Consider the following 24,466-nt stretch of genomic DNA (forward strand, 5'->3'; position numbering starts at 1 on the left):
TTCAATAATAATAATTATTATTATTATTATTATTATTATTATTATTATTATTATACTACTACTACTACTAATCATCATCATCATCATCATAATCATAATAATAATAATAATAATTATTATTATTATTATTATTATTATATTACTAATAATCATCATCATCATCATAATCATCATCATCATAATACTAATAATAATAATAATAATAATAATAATATGAAATCAACAGTATTACACAAGCTTAAACAACAAGCATGTAAACATCAGTTTTAAAATGTTCATTTTCAAACAGCATTTTCATTATCTATCTCTGAAGCAGTATAATATTTGTGTGCAATTATGATGCCACACCAATAGACACCGATTGTTAACAAAACACAAATAAACCTTTGAGCTCTCGAGCTCTCTCACCACTTCTTTCTCCCCACCAGGGCTTTCTTCTTCATGAACACCATGTACTTAATTGGCAGCCACACCACAAGTGCCACAGTTGTCAGATAGGCAACAGATGAAGACACGATCAACCAGTAAGCCATGCTAGAGTTTCCACCAGAGGGCTGCATCTGACTCCTCGCTTGTGCTAGGATGAAGGCAAAGCGCTGCATCACAATGAAAAATGGAACACAAAAGGCGGCAAACTGCAGTACTTCACAAATGGCAAACTTAATTATGCTCCCAGAACCCATAATGCAGAGAAGAGGTACAAAAAGACTAATCGGGGAAAATGAGAGGGAGAAAAGGGAGAAAGCACTGTCGGATGAAAATCCCTACGAAAAGAGTGCATTGTGGCTGCCTGCTAGCATGTTCCACACACACATACTAGTACTAGACCACTGCTTACTCTGCACTCACTATTGTATTGGATCAACAGGAGAGGTCTACACACACACACACACACACACACACACAGCAATAGGGAGAGAGAGAGAGAGAGAGCTGGGTATGAACAAAATACATAGAAACTATGTTGTTCTATGACTATTACTTTCAACACAGACTTGGAGATATCATTGGGGAAAAAACTAATAGCATTAGGAGCCTGAGCAAAAGTCCAGCATGACTAAAACATGACCCACACATACAACTTAAACATACTGTACACAGACACACATACGAGCACTACCACAATATACATTTGCATTACATTAAAATATATCCATTTCAAGATTTTAAAAAATTAATTAATGTACAAATTCTCTATCAGCCAGAATCTTAAGCATGTGTCCAGCATTCATTTTTATTTATTTATTTATTTACATGTGGGCTATTCTTTGTCTGTCTAAATATCATCTTAACATCTGATTCTGCTGTTTCACTTCTCATTTCATGATTATAAACTAAATAAATGATACTATTTTTTTTTTTTTTTTTCCCCCTTTGGGGCAGATTTTCCACACGTTTGTACTCTATAGCTCCATCATGTGGTCACTGATGGCATGATATGGAACTACTATGATTATTAACCATTGGAGAAAAAAAAAGTGTGTGAGTTTTGTGTAATGTGTAATTAAATAGCTTCGTTGTGTATGGTAGGTGCTCTAAACAGGTCTGTATTTTTTCATTGAGTGTTTAATGGTTAGGGATTAAGATTATGGCTATTTTATCAGAAACCCCCCGAGCTATATAGCCTATAAAATGTTTCAAAATGGCAGTAATAAATAATATTGTAGACTATGTGTATGCAGTATGGGTATATGTAGCAGGATCAAGATTATGTTGGGCTGCACTATATTTGGTGGTGTCTTTGCTTAACTCTGATTTCTACTGGGTGTCTGGTGGGGGCTAATTTTAGCAGCTACTGTGAAGCACTTTCTCAGACACCGCCTGTGGCCTACAAATGCTTATCAGCTTACACAGCCAACCACATTTGCCAGCTAGTGCATAGAAAAATGCTCCTTGTAACTGAATTTGTCTATGAACACAGATAATTATAACAAAGCCAGTTCATATTACTTGCATACTTTAGTTGTATGATGCAAAACTGTACACAACACACAGGCTGGAATAATAACATTGTGCTATTTATGATATCCTATCCTCAGCTGAATAGATCATGTCTTAAAGCTACAATAGAGAACTGTAGTATCTCACAGTATTGCCTTTTCATGAGGGACTTAGTCAGTATGTTCTGGGTCAGATGTTTGCTGTTCTCAGCTGTGCCGGTGGCATGACCTCCTGACCCCACTGTGCATGCTGGGAAAAGTAGTTTTACGAAATCCCTCCTTCAGTTTACTCTTGTGGCTTTTGTTTTAAGGTGTTATTATTCCAAGATATTCCATGCGCAGTGTGACTCATTATTTTCATTTTTAGCCAGTGCAAAACATGACGTAAAATATGACTTGAAATGTGGGGTGATGGGAAAGTTGTCGAGAAGGCAATTGAGGACCCGCCCCTTCTCAGTTGACTGACAGCTGCGCTCGTGCACTGTTCCAGACTCGTTGTCGGTCTCGCGCCCCGGTGCCATGGCGTCCGGAGAGGAGGACGGAGCGCTCGAGGAAAAGGAAACGAACAACAAAAAGCGGACGAAGAGCATTATTGCCACAGCATGGCTCATGTTCTACAATATCGCCATGACGGCCGGGTATGTATGGGTTCAACTGTTTACAAAACAGTTGTGTTGTTGTTGTTTTTGTTCTCTTTATAGTTTAAGCGTGTGTTGCTGTTTATAGTTTCATAACGCTGTAACCGTGTATGGTCAACCCCAATAACCTACAGAGCGAAGTGAACTGAGGGAGATCGGGTCGCATGGAAGTCCTGTCATTCAGAGGCGTTTGACTTTGTCGAATAAGCAGTGTGAGGGAATAAACCGGGGTTTTTTTTACTGGGGCCGCCCGCCCGCGCGCGCCTCTGTCTTGCCAAATACGGTGTCCGGTGCTGCGCGAGCGTCATTCTCCATCAGTGCAGCGCGCGCGATAAGTTTAGCCGCATGCTGACACCGGACTCTTCATTCTGACAGAGCAGAAAGTTTCAGAATGCACGTGTTAATATCGCGTATATGCATTAAATCCTCCCTGTGGAGAGGCAAACTGAGTGCTCTTTCTCTCCAGAGTGGCCAGGAGACGCTGAAGAACTAACAGTGCAGACCGTCTGATGGCTACAGTGCTGGCTTGCAGTGTGATAATACAACAACAACATAGTGACTAGAATTGGGTCGTGTTGTAAAATTATGATGATAACTATTTGGTAGCACTTTTCATCCAAAGTCAGTCCAAAATCTCAAAGCGCTTCAAGGGATAGTTCACTCAAAAATGAAAATTCTGTCATGGGTGGCTCACCCTCATGTCTTTCCAAACCCATAAGACTTTCGTTCATCTTCGGAACACAAATGGAGATATTTTTTAATGAAATCTGGGAGATTTCTGTCCCTATATTTACAATCCAGTAACCAAAACTTTCATAAAGGTAAACACTAGTGGTTTAATCCCAGTTTTATGAAATGATGTGTGCGCAAAAAAAAAAAAACAACAACCCCCAATCTATAATGAAGTCTTTATTCAAATGGAGGAATAGAAATCTCCCAGGTTTCGTTAAAATGCCTTCATTTGTGTTCCGAAGATGAAGGAAAGTCTTGTGGGTTTGGAACGACGTGAGGGCGAGTAACTGATGACAGAACTTTTCATTTTTGGGTGTGAACTATCTCTTTAACTTGTAAAAGATTAGAAGGTCAAATTGAGCATTAAAGGTAAATATATTCATCAGTGGACTGGTTTGAAAATGAATCATAAACAATATACACTCTATGGCCAAAAGTATGTGGACACCTGACTATCTTTTTCGTATTCTCCAAAGTGTTGTCACAAACTTGTAAGCACACAATTGTATAGAATGTCTTTGTATGCTGTAGCATTAAGATTTCCCTTCAGTGGAATTAAGAGGCTCAAACCTGTTCCAGCCTGACAATGCCTCCTGTGCTTAAAGCGAGCTCCATGAAGACATGGTTTGCCAAAGTTGGAGTGGAAGAACTCGAGTGTCCTGCACAGAGCTCTGACCTCAACCCCACTGGACACCTTTGGGATGAACTGGAACACCGACTGCACCACAGACCTCCTCACACATCATCAGTGTTTGATATCACTAACGCTCTTGTGGCTGAATGAGCGAATCCCCACAGCCATGCTCCAAAATCTAGTGGAAAGCCTTCCCAGAAGAGTGGAGCTTATTATAACAGCAAATGGAGACTAAATCTGGAATGGGATGATGCTTAAGTAATGCACAAAGCACAAAGTTTTGGCCATATAGCATGTATATGCACCAAGATAAAACGGGCAGGGACTATGAATAGTATGATTTTATATATATATTATAGATTGAGGTTTAGAGTATTCCTAACTTTCTCTGGAACAATATTGCAAAGTTTAGGGGGGGACTTAAGAAAAACATGTTCCACGAGTTCAGCTTTTGAGATTAATAGCAAGCCAGCCTGAGCTGAACTTGACCTGCTCGGATGTGATTCACTGCTTCAGGAGATCGGCGAGATACGCTGGAGTTAACCCATTTAAGGCTTTAAACCTAATAATGTAGAGTCATATTTGTTTTATATGACCCAAGCTTGCAAATCATCTGATTTATCCTGATTTTCAAAACATTTCTAGTGCGCCTACATAATATAGAATACGCAGCTACAGAAAACTCTTAATAATTACAAATCCGTTTACAAATCCCATATACGCATAGGTATTATGTAGCCCTATAATAATGTCTGACAAAATTCTACAGCATTTTACAACTGCACTGGTTTAACATGCGCAGAGAGCTGTTCTTGATGAAAAGGCTGTAACATTATGAGCTTTTCACCACATTTTGTGCAGCCAAATGAACTCCTGTGAGCAACCTTGGGTGAACTATGACCGGAAGCTTAATCCCAATGGTAGAACATACCGAAATATCATTTAGAGCATACACAACTTCTTTAAGAATGTGTCTGTGATAATTCGGTAATAACACTGCTATCATGTGTAATAGAGAGAAGTCATGACTATCCATCTCTGCATCCATTTTGCAGAGAATAAATATTACTTTATAAAGTATATTAAATGTAATATATGTGATCTAGGTGGCTGGTGCTGGCTGTTGCAATGACTCGCTACTATTTCCAGAAAGGCACACATAAGGGCTTGTACAGAAGTATAGCACGGACACTTAAGTTTTTCCAGACCTTTGCTCTTCTGGAGGTAAGTGTTTTCTCTTGTTTTCCATCCATCCATCCATCTATCTATCTATCTATCCATCTATATATTCGTCTGTCTTTCTTTCCATCTTTCTATCATTCCAGCCCTCTCACTGCCTCTCTGTGTTGTTACGGACAGAAATGTCTACTAGACAGTCCATACAGGATTTTACGGAGTTTTTTTTGTGATTGTTGTGACCAAAAACGCTTGATTTTGCCGTGGCCTTTTTCGAAACTTGCGTTGCAAAACTTGCAGAGCTTTTCTGTGCTTTAGTTTTTGCGGAACACTACTTGAATTGGGGAAAATTGCAATTGCGTGTAATTGTGTTTCACAGTGATGTCTCCTGGTAAATGAGACCTTTTAGCTGTACTCATGTTGAATGTGCGTTGTGATGACATCACACGACGCATCTTGGCCCAAATCTGTGGAAAAATCTGCAGTAATTTTGAACTATTTCAAGCTCCTCCAAATATTCCGGCGTTTGCTTGATTTTGCGTTCATTTCTGCGATCGCAAAATTCAGGAAATCCTGCAGGGACTGACTAGAAACGTTCTCCTATATTTCATCTAGTCATGTTTGTTTTTCTCTGCTTTTAAGTTTTTATTTCACCCTATTGTTTCCCTTTCTGTTTTGTTTCCATTCTATATGTCAGGTTGGGCACTGTGCAATTGGTATGTACTTTCCAACAAACCCAAGCCTTTTAATATATGCTGTATGGCTGTCGAGGAGTAGCTGACGAAATGTGTACGTGTTTGTGTTTTGCAGGAATTGTTCGGACATCTGTGATTGTGACTGGGGTCCAAGTAAGCTCTCGAATATTCATGGTTTGGTTCATCACGCATAGTATCAGACAGGTGAGTGCAGTCGTGGAAACGGACGACTCAGATAACGATGTGAAAGTGCAGTGTTTTCAAGATTATTCAGTGAGGATGCTCAGGCTTGTTGGGCTCTGTAAACCTACACGATTATTGTTTTCTACTATTGTTATCAAGTTTTAAACCATTTGAGTGATCCACACATTTTTAGTAGAAATTGCTGTTGGGTTTCACCAGTGGTGCTCTACTTTTGATTAGCTATTAGCTCGGTTGTGTGCAAGTAGTCAGGTTGAACCCAGTGACTTTGTTGTGGTGGGAAAAAAAAACATTTCTAATACTATATTCAATACAGTGACACACTGTTTAGTACATTAGCATGCAGTTTGGGGTATAGTCGAGATTTATTCACAGATAAGTATGTAAGTGCAAACCCTCTGGACCATGCTTTCCACTGCTGACCTTTTGCTAAGAGTTGATTTTATATTGTTGAATGTTTTCATTTTGTGCTCAGTTTTTATGCCATTTTTGAGGATACCGAAAACAGCATCTTTATTATCAACACACTGTTGTAATGTTTGTTGCCATCAGGCTCCTTTAACCCCCCCCCCCTTCAGATTTCATCTAGGCTAATTAATTAAACAGTGCAAGTCCTGATTATACAGTATATACATCTGATAGAACAAAGACGTAAATGCTACCTGTACATTTATTTTTTTAATTGTCCCATTCAGCATAGTGTGGCTATCATATTACGAAACCATACATTATTTATACCAACTGTAATGTTGCCATCTGAATCCTGAATAGATGTCACAAACAAGGCATTTACTATATACAGCACTGCCTAATAATAAGCATAGAAATGATTTTTATAGTAAGGAAATAAAATCTATATATATACTCTCGTGTGTGTGTGTATATATATATATATTTATTCAGAGAGGGAGTCATTACTAACTACTGCTACGTTTTGCTTCTTAGGTCCAGAATCAAGAGAGTGTGATCTTGTTTTTGGTGGTGTGGACAGTCACTGAGATCACACGTTACTCCTTCTACACTTTCAGTTTGCTTAAGCATCTGCCTTACTTCATCAAATGGGCCAGGTACAAAAAACTATGCATGTCAAGTGTAGTAAATGTAGTTATTTTTGTTTATTCAGGATGTTTAACAGAGTACAACATGCAAAGCTAAGTGTATGTACGGTTATGTTGTTAATGCAGTGTTTAGTTGCGAAACAGATGATGTTAAAGCGTCTTTACGCTATACTCATATAAAATTTTACGTTCTCTTTAGTTCGTTTAAACAAATCTAACTTTTTAAAAACTTTTTTTGTTTTTTTTTTTTGCAATGTTTAACATAGCATAGGTCGTTGGCCTGTTCTGATCCAGATTTATCAGTTGTTCAAAAACTATAATATATGCACGTTGATTTATTACTAAAAGAATTGAAACTCATTTTGAGTTTTATTAGCACATACAGCGCTGCCTTGGAGGCAACATATATGCATTATGTATGCTGGTATCTGGGGTAACACATGTCCTAGGTTTACTTCAAATGCTGAGGATGTGTTTGTGCTGTATCTTGGTCAGGTCTCTTGTGAACGACTCATGATCAGCTGCCCCTGTTTTTAGGAGTGACTGTTTTGGGCACTGGAATGCCTGTCCACTATTAGCATCCATTCACTACATGCGTACAAGGTTTTGTCCTTCTCCGCAAGACCTTCCTCACCTTGTGCCACAAAGTCCAGATTCTTTAAACATTATACAGCCTAATATAGAGAACTATAATTAACATGCACTGCCACTACCAAAGAATCCCTAGACAAGAGGAAATGTTATGTTAATCCGAAAATTTCTTATATAATAAGTTATAATCAGCTATGAATTACCGGTATCCCCTATGCTGTATAACCAGTCCCGCCAGGATCTAGCAATTTTGCGATTGCAGAAATGAACGCAAAATCAAGCAAACTATACAATATTCAGAAGAGCTTGCGATTTTTGAAAAGTACCCTAGATTTTCTGTTGATTTGGGTGTCATGTGACATCATTACAACGTGCATTCAGCCAAAGCCCACGTCCACGTGCGTCGAACATGATTACAGCTAAAATGTCTCATTTACCAACTGCGAAAGACCGTGCAAAATCAAGCAATTTTGGCCGCAACAATCACAAAATGAAATCCTGTACGGACTGTATCACACTTCTATCCTGTAGAGGTCAGCTACAAGAACTTAAGTATAATGATCAATCATATAATGTTAAACTTCACAGATTACAGTGTGGACTACATCACAGATCCTGAGCAACACAGTTTGTGTATCATTCAGCAATAATATGTAGCCAGTCGATTCCTTTTGTGGAAAAATTGTTCTGAAGATATAATCCCACTAAAATTTTTCATGTTGTCTCTGACTTTCAGATATAATATGTTCATTGTGATGTATCCCTTGGGCGTGATTGGTGAACTGATGACCATATATGCTGCTCTGCCATATGTTCGGAAAGCGGGCATGTACTCTTTAAGACTCCCAAACAAATACAACGTCTCCTTCGACTATTATTACTTCCTCATCATTGTAATGCTCTCCTACATCCCATGTAAGAATCACTCACCCATGCTCATTCATAGGACTATGTCTAGTGATTCAGTTGAAATGATAAAAGCTAACCGTGGAAGTCTGTTGTAGGTGCTGAAACATGCATCAAGAGCTTGGAATTATAAGGTTCTACCTGATTTGTGTGTGTTTTTAGGTTATTTCTATGCCACTTAATTCACCAGTTATGTTTGTATCTGATTTGGCTATATCAAGGGTCATAATTCTACCATCACTGTCTTAAAGTCACGAAATTGTCTCCATATGTTTGAGTCTGAAAAGATGTACGAGTGGTAAATTTGGTATGTTAGTATGTTTACGCTTGAAATATAGACCGCAACACTGCTTTGTTTTCTGAGTGCAAAAGTCAAACCAATGTGAACCAGGAAATCATCTGGATTTGTTCAGTCAGTTTCTAAAGATCTACTCATGGAATTTGACCACACTCTTAAATGGGGTATTGTGGTATATAAAGTTTTTGGGTTTCTTTTTTTGAGCCAGACGGTCGATTTTTTTTTTCTTTGTTTCTAGACTATCTACTTAATCTGAGCACTAAATTACACAAAGGGACACCCTGCAAAATATTGATGTAATGCCTAGTATACAGTAATGTCCCTCCTATTTCACATTCAGGTTTGATTTTTCCTCATACCCCTATTTTCATATTTACTGCACAGTGATATTTTGTATCCTAATGTTTATCAATTCATTCTTTTTGTCTTAGTGTTTCCCCAGTTGTATTTCCACATGCTGCGTCAGAGGAGAAAGGTGCTTCATGGGGAGGTTATAGTAGAGAAGGATGAGTAGAAAAACACCGTACCGTACCGACCACCACAGCAATCGGTTAATGCTCAGACCTCTATACAGTGGAGAAGAGTAGGTAATATCAGACAGGATGATCAGCAACCCCACATACAAATTGCAACACATTGGAAATGCTCCAGTTCCCAATCTCTATTATGACCACTCTTCTGTTATTGAGAACTGGCTGCTCTTCACTTGGATGGAAATGCTCCCAGTATTCCTGAACACCTCCAAATTACGATCAGTTAAAAGCAGTACAACTTTCGGGTGTGTTTCACGTGATTCATCACAAGAAGGACTGCCTCTGGAATAAACTTCATCTATTTCGGATGACATCTTTTGTTCCCTCACATCCTCTTCTGTAGTTTCTAGTGTTCTGCTCACCTGTAATGGATTGAATCTCATTCTGGATTAAATCTCTAGTTTGGAATAATCTCACCTTTCACTGGACTCAACCTCATCTGTATTTGGAATGTAGCCAAGAGTGAAGAAATGGCGACGAAAGGGTGAAATGGTCATTTGCTGATTACTATGAATGCCATTTGAAAGTTTTGAACTGGTGCGTTTACTCAAGAAACACCGGTAACATTAGTGCGGGAAAGGTTTTTTATTGTTTTTTTTTTTTTTTTAAAGATTTTTATGGGTCTCACCGTTTTAGAGATTGATTTTACAGCATTTCAACTGTGAGACACATTTGTACATTTAGCAAACAAAAAAAACAGGGTTTGAGTCGGTTTTCTCAAACCTGGTGTGTTATGTAAGGAATAAAACACGATGGAGTATGGATTACAGGAACATAATGAATGACGAGGTTGCGTAACACCATCACCACCACATTTTCCAGTAAAAGCACAGCCCAGGGTGTTTTATTTCTCTCATACAACAGCAATTTGTCAATGATTACATTTTTGTAAGGAATTCAAACACATTCAGAATATCTTTAAAGTTAATGTTGTAGAAAGTCCACGAATCAAGTTTTTTTTTTTTTTTTTTCCTGTTATCACTTGCGTTACAGCAGCCACAAACAGCCATCCCCTCACCAGCCTTTCCATTTTCTTATTCTTTAATTGAATTACAAAACAAAATCAGCTTGCCATTACTGAGAACCAGAAAGTTCAATGTTACAACGTGCTGACACTAGAGATTACTTTCAGAAATGTTAAATAAACATCTCCATACAGAAGGTTTCACCATATCAATGATTATGATCATTTTTCTTTGTTAAATAACATGGTGTTTTTTTTGTTTGTTTGTTTGTTTTTTAACCCTTTATCAGTTTATTAGTCTTAGATTATGTGGAGCATCTGTCATACAAATCCCTGTGAATGAGCCGTTATTATAAAACATAACCATATTACAACGAGCGCATTAATATAATCCTGTGCTGTTAGAGAAAGTAACTACACTTTCTGACCAATCAGATTTGAGAATTTCGCCAGGCTATGGTATAAATTTCAAAATATTTTATTATCGGAATCTTCTATGTCAGCAAAATTTTGTCCAGTTTCAGATGCTTTTGTTTCAAATGTATTTACATGAGCCTGGTGTCAGGGTAAAGGGGGAAAATGTCGCAGATGTTTTTTTTTTAATACTTTGACTGCACTACGACTCTGTGTTTCTTAAATGTTTACATCAATAACTGGGGTTTCAAAATTGGTGAGAATTGTTCAGAGATAAACCGAAATGGAACAGCTAACCGACAGATCAGCATGATCTCACTTTTGCAAATTTATACACTCACAGTTTCAGACTCTTAAGGAATTGAGGCAATAAATCTGTTCTGAGCCCTGATTAGCTCTGTCAGTCTTCATAGCATGGTGTCATGGTGTTGTGTTTTGGTTCATTCCATGTCACCTTGTGTTGACATCCATCACAGATCTTGTAACCACTAAATCAGAAGATACACAGTGACACATATACACGTTTCTGTGGTTATGTTTATTGAATGGAACGAAAATTGTAAATGTGCAACAGCCCGTGCCGGCCATTTTGTTTTCAGATTTTCTTGAAATTTCAGTGTTCTAAATGATTCGCTTGTGTCCAAAGTTGTTTTAGTCATGACCGACAACTCAGCAAGACAAAATCAGAATCTCACAACAAGCTCTGAACCGCACAGTATCTAAATAACATGTAGCACGATTACTGCCATAAAATCACTCAGTCAACAAACCTGATATTCATAACTGTCATTTACATTAGGCTTAGAAGACAAATTTGAGATATGCCATTGCATACCAGTGTTATTTCTCCATATAACCTTACTCATGCCATAGAGTTCATCTAATACCCCACAACCAACAATAACGCCAACAACCGAGTGTTATCACAAGACCGCACCGTTGTATGATTTGATATACGAGACCACCCGGGTTCATGGCTAACATGGTCTTAAATTTATTTTATGAAATTACTTTGAGTGAAATATTAGATTTTGGTTTTCATCAGTGCACAACTTACTGTTCTACTGTAATCCAGTTTCACTCTGATTCTGACTGAAATGGCTCCAAGAACTGTGATGATTAGGTCTGGAGTTGAAACCTCATAAAAGAAATAGCATGAAAAAGATGGCATGGAATGTTTGTTTTTTTGTTTTTTGTTTTTTTCTTTTTCATTTTGTTTTTGTCTTCTTTCTTTTTCTTTTTTTTTTAAGAAACAACTTTGTTGAGTAGGGTCTCTCTCTAAGGTGCTACTATTACATTATTTCATTCTTCTGTGCAGCTGAGGAGAAAACGGACAGGAGTCCAAGGCAAAGAATACGAAACAAAGTGGAATGACGATTGAAAAATGTGAATACTTAAGAAAATGTTCATTTAAATAAGTGCACTACAAGTTTTTAAGTGTATAGAATAACCATCATGATAATCAACTGGAATAGGTTAATAAGGAAGAAACAATAAAAATGACTATGACAATGCACTGATGGTGTATAATGTTTAATTACTTTCTTATCACATCGATAATAACTGTTGAAATACACAGTTAATCATATATTTTTAGAAGAATGAACAAACATGATAGAAATTATATCCTTTGTTCTATTATTTATTTATATGTAGAAATGTGTATGTGTGGGACAAAAGGGGGCATATATAAAGAAATGGCAGATTAGGACAAGGTGGGGGGGGTGGGGGGGGAGTGTAATAAAACTATTCAAAATTATACACATATAATAGTAGAAAATTCCATAGAGTACTGAAATGCACATTAATTTGCTTCTTTACACCTGTTTAGCTCACAGCTGAATGTCAATGGCTCCTTGATGGTTATGAACTGACTGTCCAGGAATGAGACCAATATGTAATGTCAGTAGAGACGAAGCAATTCACCTTGTGCCAAACACTGCAGCTTACTACATCTACTATGTGGTCTTTCCTCATTCGTTGTACCTGCATCAGGTCTACTTGTCAAAGAGAGCCGTCTATCTCTGACACAAGCTGCGAGGTCATTTGACCATATTTTATCTGTTCGCCGAGATATACTGTTGCCGCACTGTTCCATTGTCACAGAGTTCAACTGTTTACCGCTCTCTCGCAGATGAAACCGAGCTGGTCATGACAGTAGAAGTCGTTCCAGTTACCTCCAGTAACAAGGCCTGCGCAGTCCTCTCCTTCATGTCCATGGCTCCAGTTATCAGGCTGGCCAAGCCCCCATTTCCTACACACACACACGCACACACAAATGTAGCCCACGTCCTAAGGCTACGCCCCCATCAAAAAATAATGCGTACACAAACATGCAGATATACTTACATAAACGTAGGCTCTGAGCCGTCCACCCAACGCCAAACATTTTCTTTTTGTCGATCTGACAATCCCAACCAGAAATAGTCTCTCCCGACTATGTGAAGCTGTAACCAGCCCTGAGGATATAACGCATGATATGCTGTAACATACCGTACCCGTGACCATTTAATAGCTCCTGCACACAGTGTCTACACTGCATATTTATCTATACCAGCAAAATGATTCTGAAACTGTAGACGTTTAAATCGCTTTCTTGTTTTCTCAGTTGTTGGTTGTTTGTTTTTTTTCCTCCCCACCTCAGATTTCACCAACTGTGAGTTCTCCTCTCACCTGTTCTTCATTATCATTGACGATGACCATGGATGAAGACATGCCATTGCACTTTTGAAGAGCGTTGTCAAAAGTAAGCTTTTCAGTAGAGAAGAAGTAACAGCTGTTTGTGAACCGTACCCAGTCAGCAGGGCAGCCAACTCCTATATAACAAATACACACACAGCTCTGATGTGGGTAGAGTGTATTTACATCAGTGTCTATTCAAACCACCCTTCTTGACAGTACCAAGTAAACTGATTGTGTCTTAAGATGTTTCATTTGAAAGGAAGGAAGTAGCAGATTGTGTGGGTGTGTTTATGTGTGTCTATGATTGTGATGCTTAGTAATTTTAGTAAATGTGTGTAATTATGTCTGCTTACCTAATCACATGAAAAAGTAGGTACTAATTCTGTCTTTTTCAACATATTTGGATTGGATATCGGGATAACTAAACATCATTCTAGAAATATTTTCGATTATTTTGTGAACTCTTAGAAAGCGTTTAGAGTGACCTAACTGTAACCGGAAATTAAGTAACTGCTCAATCGGGCAAAACATTTTTATGACAGGAAATGCTCAATTCAGCTAGCCAAAAGAACATAAAAGCATTCCTCTTAACTATAAACTTGTATCAATCTTCCACAGAAAACTGCATGAACTATGTGGTAGCTGAGGACCATTAAATCACAAAGGATGGTGGGTGGGTTTTGATCTGGACTTCAGCTGAACCTCCACTGAGATCCTGACCAAAGTTCTTTGTCTTGCACCAATGTACATTAAAGGTCCAGAGTAATATTTGTGTCAGCCCCATGACTGAGTCAAATATCAATTGCATTCTCCATAGCTTTCTTAACTCCCATAAAGAATTCAAAGGAAATTGTGAAATGGGTTATCCTTTGCAACAAGGCACCTCTAAATATTTATCAAACATGAATTGAATCGTAGACTGTTTTCAACTTTGCAAATATATTTCGTACAACCACAGACAGTGCAATTTCAAACCATGGCATCTATCAACATGAAGACTGATAGTCAAAGGGATAGTTCTTGGGCTGTAGTGCTAGGTGGATTTTGCCAGGCTCCTCAGTAAGGAAACACTGGAGACAAAATCCAGGAGAAGAAGAAACTGAAGCAGGAGGAAGTGCCATGCAAACTTTGCCACAGGGACAATGCCTTCATCATGCCTTCAATCAAAAGTAGAAGGAGGACTGATAAAAGGAAAAGGACATAGAGAACTTGGGCTAAAGTAGTAAAAGAATGCCAGCCAATTGCACTCGGCTGTACACTATCTGGCCAAAAGTATGTGGGCACCTGAACATTACACCCATATGTAGGCCTTCCCCAAACTGTTTACCCACAATGTTGGAAGCGCACAATTGTATAGAATAACTTTGTATGCTATAGAATTGCAATTTCCCTTCACTGGAACTAAGGGTGTCAAACCTGTTTCATCTTGACGATGCCCCTGTGCACAAAGTGGAGTCCATATAAGACATAGCTTGATATGGAAGGTTGATGTGGAAGAACTCGAGTGGTCCGAGTGGTCTGCACCCTGACCTTAAGCCCACTGAACACCTTTGGAATGAATTGGAACATCGACTACACACCAGGCCTTCCCACTTGACATGCAGTGCCCTCCACTAATATTGGCACCCTTGGTAAATATGAGCAAAGAAGGCTGTGAAAAATTGTCTTTATTGTTTAACCTTTTGATCTTTTGTTTAAAAAAAAAAAATCACAAAATACTCTACTCTCATGGATTTGTATTTTTGTGAATGTTTTTAACAAAAGATCAAAAGGTTAAACCATTTTTCACCACCTTCTTTGTTCATGTTTAGCAAGGGTGCCAATATTAGTGGAGGGTCCAACCTGTAAGTGCCAAACCTCAACAATTATGTTATGGCTGAATAAGCACAGATCACCACAGTCATGTTTCAAATTTATTGGAAAGTCTTCCCAGAAAAGTGGAGTCTGTTATAATAGCAAAGGGTGGACCAACTCCATGTCAGTGCCCATGGTTTTGGAATGGGCACATGTGGGTGTGATCGTCAGGTGTCTGTATATTTTTGGCCATATAGTGTAGCTGGGATATAATAGGGAGAAAACCACTGACTACCATAGATCCCATCAAAACCAACAGCATTGAAATTCTACAAAGCAGGCATTATCAAGATTTGTACAGTCTCAATGGCGTGAGATTGAACTAATGGCATGAGACTGAGCAGTTAAAAATAACTAAATTATGTGCAATGAATGTCAAAATCTCTTTTCTTCAAGTGATTTGTCATGGAACCACAAATGCGTGATGTGTCTCACCTGGCAGAGATCCCGTAGCAACTAGTGATGAAGTACCTTCTAGTGGAGCAAGTATCGTTGGAATTGGTGTAGCTCTGCCTGGCAATCCTGGTGGTCCTGGAGGTCCCATAGGCCCTGGTGGTCCCATGGGTCCTGGGTCCCCGAAAGGACCAACTGGCCCACGGATACCTGGTGGTCCTTGAGAGCCCAGGGGCCCTGGCATCCCATCTCTGCCTGGCAGTCCAGGTGTGCCAGGATCTCCTTTTGTGCCTTGGGGTCCTGCACGGCCTCCTGACCCTCGTGAGCCCTTTGGTCCTGGGCTACCACGGGGCCCTTGCATACCTGAGATACCTGAAAATCCAGGAGGGCCAGCACTTCCTTTTTCTCCATGAGCACCTAGAACACCTGCCTCTCCTTTATCACCTCTCTCCCCCTTCTGACCAGCAGGACCAACTGCACCAGGTAGGCCCTTTTCACCACGGGGACCCCTTGGACCAGGGGGGCCTAAAACAATCATAGAAGAAGTATTGAACTGGTTGTCCAGAAGATTATACATGTATATGTAATTGTGATCCAACAACTGAGTGGAGGACCACCAGAGTAGTGTCCTTCAGAGCTAGTGGACTATCCCTTTTTGCTCAATTCTTTTCCAAGTACTAATAACACCATTATCTCATGACTGTGACCCCATGTGAGTATCCTATAAAAGAGCCCCACCTCATGCTCATCTTCTATGATCGATAGGAAGAGCATCAACAAAGAAGAATGCTACAGTTTGGTGATGTCAGTGGGTCGCCGGCTTGACGATCAATCAGTTATTGCAAGCAAGGGATATGCAACCAAATATTAAGTGTTATTTACTTTAATTTACTTTAAGACTATCTGTTCCTATACTTTTGCTCACCTAAAAATTGGGTGTTCTGCCACCAAAATTCTGATCCATCATCTCAAATTCACCTTTGATCTCAAACCCAGATGTCTTCAGTGTACTGTATAACAAAACCAAAAGAACTGGCCTGGCCATTTCAATACTTTTGGAGAGGACTGTGTACGATTATTTTGCATGTGTTTCAAAGCGAGCGCAAGTGCACGTTTTTGTCCACCCAACATTTTGTGGTGAGATAGATTTTAAGGTATAGAATGAAAGTATGAAAGCTCTGATACAGTATGAGTGTGTGGCCTGCATAATTTCATACCCTGCAATACTGTAAAATTGGTGATGAGCTGGGAGTGCTTGCTGTCCACAAGCTTCATTTCCTCCATGATCATGGAAAGACTGCTGACTTCTTTGTCTAGCCGTGCCGAAAGATCATCCTGCTGGGACTTTAGAGCAGACCCATCTGCCCGTGTCTCAGTCAGAGTCCTGTTTAAATTCAGCAGGATATCTGAATGTTGTCCCACTGTCTCCGAGCAGCTCCGCAAAGCACCGAGTTCTCCGTTCACTCCCCCTAGCATCCAAGTGGTATAGCTCATGATCCCTGTGACCCTGTCAACATTTTCTTCTGCTGCATCCAGCCGTTCCTCCATTCTATCAAAGCGAGCACTTGTTCGGCTGCCATAATCCTGCTGCTGTTCCTGTAGCTCTCTTAGGTTTGCTGCGTTACCATCGCTGTGTGTGCTAATGTTGACAATTTGACTGGAGATGCTAGCTAGCTGCATGTTTACCTCCCTTAGTCCCTGTGCAGTGGACAGAACATAGGTTGATGCATTAAATTCAACTCTTTCCAGATTCGTGATCTTTTCCCTAATCCAGTCCTCAATGCCGCCCACTCGCTGCGTCTCCCTCTGCACCGTTAGCATGTCACTATAGACGCTCTGCATATTGGTATCTGCTGCTTCCGTTGTGTGCTGGAGCGCTGCTGCGATAGTGTCCTGCTGCGTTTGAGTGAAGTTGAGACGGTCGATGGAAAGCTGTAGCATGCGCTGTGCGTTGATGTGCGTCTGCAAGTTGTGTTGAAGCCGTGCAGTGTCCTGCTGCAACACAGGTGTGTTTGCAGCAACAGAAAAGAGTGTAGCATTAGCAGAATGCAGAGCGCTGGCATGGGCATTTAGCTGTGAATGCAAATATCCCTGCAGCGAAAGCACATCTTGTGATGAGGCTTGGAGCTGCTGCAGGACAGCAGCGTTGCTGTTGACGGAGTCTGAGCAGGCAGCTAGCTTTTGACGCAATTCCGATAGCGCAGAACGAAACACCTGCAGCTCGCTGGAAGTGTTCTTCAACTTCAAACCAGACTCGTTATCTAAGAAAGGGCATAAGGGATAAAAGGATGGGAAGCATTAGACAAGAGAAATGAGAGAAAGAAGGTGGTATTTTGACAAATAAAACAGAAATATTACATTGGCTAAAGGATTACGTAGCCTCTAGAGAATTTAAAATTCTGTATGCAATTTTTATTACTTTGGAACTTACTTATCTTTCGTACATCTGTCTCCATAGCACTGATTTTGCCCTCATAATTGTGCATTCCCTTAGAAACGCCATCCACTTTCTGAACCACTAGAAGAAACGTTCAGTGAAATTCAACTGATTAATCGTCTGGATGATTGGAAACATTTATACGATGATCAGGAGGTTGGACTTTATGGTTTTACAATCATCGCTGTAAACTCAGTTCCATGGTATTATGATGCAAAGTACTTTGGTTACTTGTTTTTCATCAGTTTGAGACTTACAGTATAAGCCAATATTGATCACGGCTAAAAAAAAAAAAAAGACTGTTTATGCAAATAAATATCTAGGTCTACGTCAGTATTTTGATGTAGCACTTGATCATTTGATGTTACAAATCTTAATAAAACTTTGAAATACTATGTAATACAGATATGTATCCACATACAATCAAAATTTCCAAACACCACAAAGCGGAAACATACACATCATACAGATTGCACTAAAAAAAAAAAAGATTCAAATAGTGTTTTGCCTGGCTTAAAAACTACATAGAACGGAGAAAGAGCCAAGCTGGAGAAGTCCTAATGGCTTTGATCTTTGCTCCAACTATTAGTAGTCTCTCTCTCTCTCTCTCTCTCTCTCTCTCTCTTTCTCTCTCTCTCTCTCTCTGTCTTTCTCTCTCTGTCTTTCTCTCTCTGTCACACACACACACACACACACACACACACACACACATCACACACACACATCACACACACACACAAAATAACAGTCACTAGCCAAACTGTTGTTAAAGAATATGGGACCATCTGGAAACTAGGAGAACAGACAAAAAAAGGTTTACAGATACACTTAAGTGAGGGTGTTGAAGTATTATGGTTGTAGACACACACACACACACACACACACACAAAACACACACAAATCTGTGGTTACAACCACTACAAAAAAACAAACCAACCCAGTTTCCATGGCAATCAAACAGCACTGAGTCCTTATTCTTGGCTGGAATAAGACCCCACACAAACTCTGCACATGACCTCATTCACACACAAACAATTGGAACTTGTACTAATATAAACATGCCAATAAAAGTGGAACAGCCTTCCAAACAAAATACATTAAACAAATCAACTGAGATGAGCCAAGGACTATGAGATGAGCTAAACCAGGGGTCACGCTGTACGATTCTGGCCACGATTTGGTCATCTGAGACAAATTTCAAGACTCCTAAAAGATTCCTATAATCCTAGGCCGAAATCTGTGGTCTTCGATCACTAGTTTGACGTGTTCCCCGGCCGTTGCGATCAAATTTTTCCTGGCTGTGTCAGAAGATTTAAGGCGCGGTCCTGTAGTGTGGCTCGTCCTACCCCGTACGAGTCTTCTTGCCTGCGTCCGTATTTCACGTCTCGACTGTCGTACAGTCCGACATTAACGACAACCGAGATCCCACAGTGTGACACGGCTTACAGCGGGGATCGTGTTCGTACAGTCCGACAAGCAACGGTCACAAACGACTATTAAACATCCCACAGTGTGCACCCGGCTTCCGTCACTCTGTAAATGTAATCCAAAAGATGAAAAAGAAAGCAAGGAATGATCATGTGTATGCCTGTTACCTTTGTAACCGAGTACAGCTACAGCAATGATGAGGAAGATGCAGAGAACGTAGAGCAGGCCTATAGCAGCCTTCAACGCCCACTCACTCTTACACTTAGTACACTGAGTTCCCTCCTGAAAACCTGCAATCAGATGCATGACCTTTATAAGTCACCTTAAAACATAATCTCTGCACAGAAGAGAAAATAGACCTTCAGGCACAAACACTCAGGCCACCTAATTGCTGGCTCTTTTCCTGGGTACACTTCATGGGTCCAGAATGGTGTTTCAGCCCTCCACTGTGTGCATTCACGCTGTTTTGGTTCATGTTTAATATTATTTTTTTATTAGAGGTGTGGCAGCCTGGGAAAACACTTCATACGCTGAAAGTCTGACATGTTATACTATATGAAACTCTGACAACTACAGGTTTTCCTGAATGGAAATATTTTCCCATTCGATTTCTACGTCTCTGAAAAACATCACTGACTAAAAGCCATTACTGGAGGGTAGGGTTGCATGGTACTACGGTAGTATCACGATACTAAAGCTTCACAATACAGCTGATGCCACTGTATTTTTTAAGCGGTCGCATCGTCAATACGGTAGTAACGTAAGTAACGTTGTACGCGTGGCAGTTAATACTATACTACACTCAAACTGCACATCCCACTGCTTTTACAGAATACTCAAAGGTTAGTGACACGACATTAAACCTAAATTCTTTACCTTAATCTTTAAAGATTTCCTGTTTGCTAGTAAGCGAGCTAACGCTACGCTAACCGCTGTGTGTGTGAATAATACAATTTGCCATGTTTGATAGTAAGCGAGCCAACGTTCCAAATTTTATGATTTGTTTTGGAGTTTGTTTCCAAATTCAGTTATTTATTTATTCCTAATGTCGTGTTAACTCTTCGTAGTCTGAGGTCAATTTCCGTTCGTATGATTTCACTGCTCTACGGAAGGATAGATGAAATATGTGGAACATTGAATTAGTTGCTTGTATGACTGTTTTGGAGTTTTTCCAATAGCCGGTTATTCATTCTCGTTAATAAAGTATTCAGAGGGAAATTCAATCTGTCTGTTTTCATGTATATCTACGGTATGTATTTCTGTAAATTTGGTTCATTTTGTAGAATTATGAATTAACACAATATTGCGTGGCATCGTGATACTGCTTGATATCGTGATACTTCAGCTGGTATAGTATCGTAAGATATGTTTATGGTATCGTGACAACCCTAATGCTAGTCCAATGAAGTCATGTACAAAAATGGTGAAATGTGAGCAAGCAAATCGTACACAGTTGCATTATTAAACAGATGGACTGTTGGCAGAGGACCTATTGTTATGGGATGTTTGTATTTAAAAGATGTAGCAGCATGGCTAAGTATCAAACACATGTGCAAATAGTGATCACCAATGCCTCTCTGTGTGTTTTCAATATATTTAATTTAGATATTTCTGAAAGAGCTTTACAGTGTTTTGAAGTAGCTCTAGTTGTAACGGTATGTAAATGGATTTAAAGGGTTGTATTCATAAAGAATGAGCTCTTACCAAATCTCTTGTATCCAAATGACTGGACGTCCTCTTCTTCAGCAAACTCGTCTGAGAGAGAGAAAGAGAGAGAGAGAGTGAGTGAGAGAGAGAGAGAGAGTGAGAGTGTGCATGAGAGAGGAAGAGAGAGAGAAGGAGAGAGAGTGAGTGGCAGAGAGGGAGTGTGAGAGAGAGAGTGAGAGGGAGTGAGAGAGGGAAAGAGTGTGCGTGAGAGAGAGAGAGAGTGAGAGAGGGAGAGAGAGAGTGAGAGGGAGTGAGATACAGAGAGGGAGAGAGAGAGTGTGTGAGAGAGAGAGTGTGAGAGAGGGAGAGAGAGAGAGTGTGTGTGTGAAAGAGAGAGAGGGGGGGATAGAGAGGGAGAGAGAGTGTGTTTGTGAGAGAGAGAGAGAGAGGGAGAGAGGGGGAGATAGAGAGGGAGAGAGAGAGTGAGAGACAGAGAGGGAGAGAGAGAGTGTGTGTGTGAGAGAGAGAGAGAGAGTGAGTGAGAGACAAAGAGGGAGAGAGAGTGTGTGTGAGAGAGAGAGTGTGAGAGAGGGAGAGAGAGAGTGTGTGTGTGTGTGTGAGAGAGAGAGAGAGAGAGAGAGAGGGAGTTAGAGAGGGAGAGAAAGTGTGTTTGTGTGAGAGAGGGGGGGGAGATAGAGAGGGAGAGAGAGGGAGAGAGAAGGAGAAGTGATAAACAACACAATCCATATATTATTCACATTCACTCTGTCACAATAGTGATTACACAATAACATGTCATAGATTCTGTCTCTCAGTGCTACTGGTGAATCTCCTACTGCGGCTAAATCACAAAACATCACACAATGAGCTGTCAATTTCAACCAGATGTTCAACAGGCGCGCGCGCGCGCACACACACACACACACACACGCAAACAACTAAGAAATACAATCCTGTGTGTGAAATAATGTGACTTGTAGCTCACCTTTCATCATCGCGCTCCACACCACACACAATTCAGCAGATTCCGTCTGTATTAATAATAATAATAATAATAATAATAATAATAATAATAATAATACTCTTAGACCGAGCGTAAAATCCCCTCAGTAGAAGAAACAACAGAAACAATATTCCATCGGTTTTCACTTCTCACAGTTCTCCTGGTGTTACACTATTGACACAGAGTGTGTGAAGTCCTCTGCTACTTGTCCCGAGGCTTAAAAAGAAGAAGAAATGTTTTGAACGACTCTTTTAAACGACTCTTTTAAATGACTCTTCAGTCATTCGGGTCGAAGCACCAACGAGAATTTTTAATCTGATAACTGAACTACAACCAGTTCGACCAGACTGGCTATACTGTGGGAATTTCCAGAACTTTCGGGCTCAACTCTGAGCATTTCTAATATTTCAGATAGAAAAAAAAACGCCTCTATCACATCTCAGGTCCAGAGCTCGCCTTCGCCGGGGTACTGCTCAACAGGGTTGCCAGGTCTACAGAAATAACATTAAATAACACCACTAACAACAAACCATCCCACAAACCGGCTCAGTGGTCAGTAAAACCAAATAAATACACAGTATTGTGTAGTAAAACCACGCATTCATCCTAAATAGGTTCAAGTCCTAAAGTGATCTCGAATTATTATATAGTATAGCTTTGAGAAAGAGTGGTACAGAGCTAATAGTCAGACCCTCTGGGATTCTCCGGATATGGAAATGAACAAAATCACAGAAATTCTTCAAAATTCAGGGGAGCTTGCCATTTTTAAAAAATTACCACAGATTTTCAGCAGATTTGGGCCAGGATGCGTCATGTGACGTCCTCACAAGGTGCATTTAACCAAAGCTCTCTTCGATTCACACACGTCAAACGTCAGAACAGTGAAAAGGTCTGGTTCGAGTAGTTTTCTGCAAAAAAAAACAACAAAAAAAAGCAACAAAAAAACACTCCTCAAGTTGCATCGCAAATTTTTTTTTTTAAAAATCCACAGCAAAATCGAGTGATTTTGGTTGCGACAATCACAAAAACAACTCTTCGAAATCCTGAACGGCCTGAATAGTGAGAATGGGGCCAAGAGTACCTCGAGTGAAAAGTTCTTCATTAGCTACAGTATACATGCAAAGTGTTACTGAAACAGTTGATGTTTGAAATGGTTAATATTCCAACCATCCATCTTCTATACCGCTTATCCTTTTCAGGGTCATGGGGAACCTGGAGTCTATCCCAGGGAGCATCGGGCACATGGCAGGGTACACCCTGGACAGGGTGCCAATCCATCGCAGGGCGCAATCACATACACACTCACACACCCACTCATACACTACGGACACTTTGTGTCATGGACACTTTTACGGACACTTTGACAGTTTGACACTTTTACAGACACTTTGACATGCCAATCAGCCTACCATGCATATCTTTGTACTGGGGGAGGAAACCGGAGTACCCGGAGGAAACCCCCGCAGCACGGGGAGAACATGCAAACTCCGCACACACAGGACCACGGTGGGAATCGAACCCCCGACCCTGGAGGTGTGAGGCGAACATGCAAACCACTAATCCACCGTGCGCCCTATGGTTAATATTATGCCACGTAATGAATTCTCTGAATCATCCTGAGAAGGTTTTGACTAACAATCGTTTTATCTTTAATTCCTGACACAGCTAATAGCAACAGCTCATTTACAGAGATGTGTATAGTGGATGCTACGCATAATCTATGGTTAATAATAAATTGATTCACAAAGAAAAACATATATTCTTTGATATGGCAAAGCTATCTGTAATAATGGAAGGGGTCTCGTGTGTGTTTTTTTGTAAGTTTTCCATCACGGCAAAGTCTTCAAAACAAACGACTTCCCACTTTGTTTGTTTCTTTATAACAGAACAAGCATTTATGTCCTATTAACTTCAAGAGAGAGGAAAAAGAGTGGGGCTGGTGAGAAAATGACTGCTTGAACATAAGTGATGACAGGAAGTAACTTGTCTCATGGATATTCTACAACATTAAATGTAACGACGAAAGGATAAAACGTATAATGTGTCATTCATTACTGAATTAAAACAATCTTTCACCGACAGCCCTGAACATGCCTGTAAGGGTTTTTCTCTATTCCACGACAGGAGCACAAGTGGCTCGGCATTAATGTTAGGAAAGAAGGTGTGCAGCTACCTTTCAAATTCATCCCAAAGGTGTTCAGTGGGGGTTGAGGTCAGGGATCTGTGCAGGCCACCTCAGTTC

The 24,466-nt window shown here is 40.0% G+C and overlaps 3 protein-coding genes across 3 annotated transcripts in view; 1 reads left to right on the plus strand and 2 right to left on the minus strand.

The window, feature by feature from the left end:
- LOC128609636 (transmembrane protein 236) overlaps positions 1-1,029 on the minus strand; it is a 4,692-nt gene extending 3,663 nt beyond the window's left edge. Inside the window, exon 1 of the mRNA XM_053628267.1 lies at positions 409-1,029. Coding sequence (XP_053484242.1) covers positions 409-683 — 275 coding nt within the window. The 5' untranslated portion in view covers positions 684-1,029. The remainder of the gene's footprint in view (positions 1-408) is intronic.
- A 1,425-nt stretch (positions 1,030-2,454) lies between these two features.
- On the plus strand, positions 2,455-12,296 carry hacd1 (3-hydroxyacyl-CoA dehydratase 1). Its single transcript, XM_053628266.1, has 7 exons — positions 2,455-2,578; positions 5,051-5,168; positions 5,818-5,836; positions 5,931-6,019; positions 6,962-7,083; positions 8,402-8,580; positions 9,301-12,296. The coding sequence occupies exons 1-7, from the start codon at positions 2,460-2,462 to the stop codon at positions 9,381-9,383; spliced, it is 729 nt and encodes a 242-aa protein (XP_053484241.1). The 5' UTR covers positions 2,455-2,459; the 3' UTR covers positions 9,384-12,296.
- A 55-nt stretch (positions 12,297-12,351) lies between these two features.
- Positions 12,352-23,705, minus strand: LOC128609634 (collectin-12-like). The gene is made up of 9 exons (XM_053628265.1): positions 22,207-23,705; positions 21,279-21,329; positions 19,742-19,864; positions 18,141-18,227; positions 16,927-17,970; positions 15,752-16,234; positions 13,454-13,596; positions 13,130-13,239; positions 12,352-13,034 (listed from the first exon to the last, which is right to left on the minus strand). Exons 1-9 carry the CDS (start codon positions 22,214-22,216, stop codon positions 12,890-12,892), a joined length of 2,196 nt encoding a protein of 731 aa, XP_053484240.1. The 5' UTR covers positions 22,217-23,705; the 3' UTR covers positions 12,352-12,889.
- Between the last annotated feature and the right edge of the window lie 761 nt (positions 23,706-24,466).

Source organism: Ictalurus furcatus, chromosome 7, assembly GCF_023375685.1.
Source record: "Ictalurus furcatus strain D&B chromosome 7, Billie_1.0, whole genome shotgun sequence".
Taxonomy (NCBI): Eukaryota; Metazoa; Chordata; class Actinopteri; order Siluriformes; family Ictaluridae; genus Ictalurus; species Ictalurus furcatus.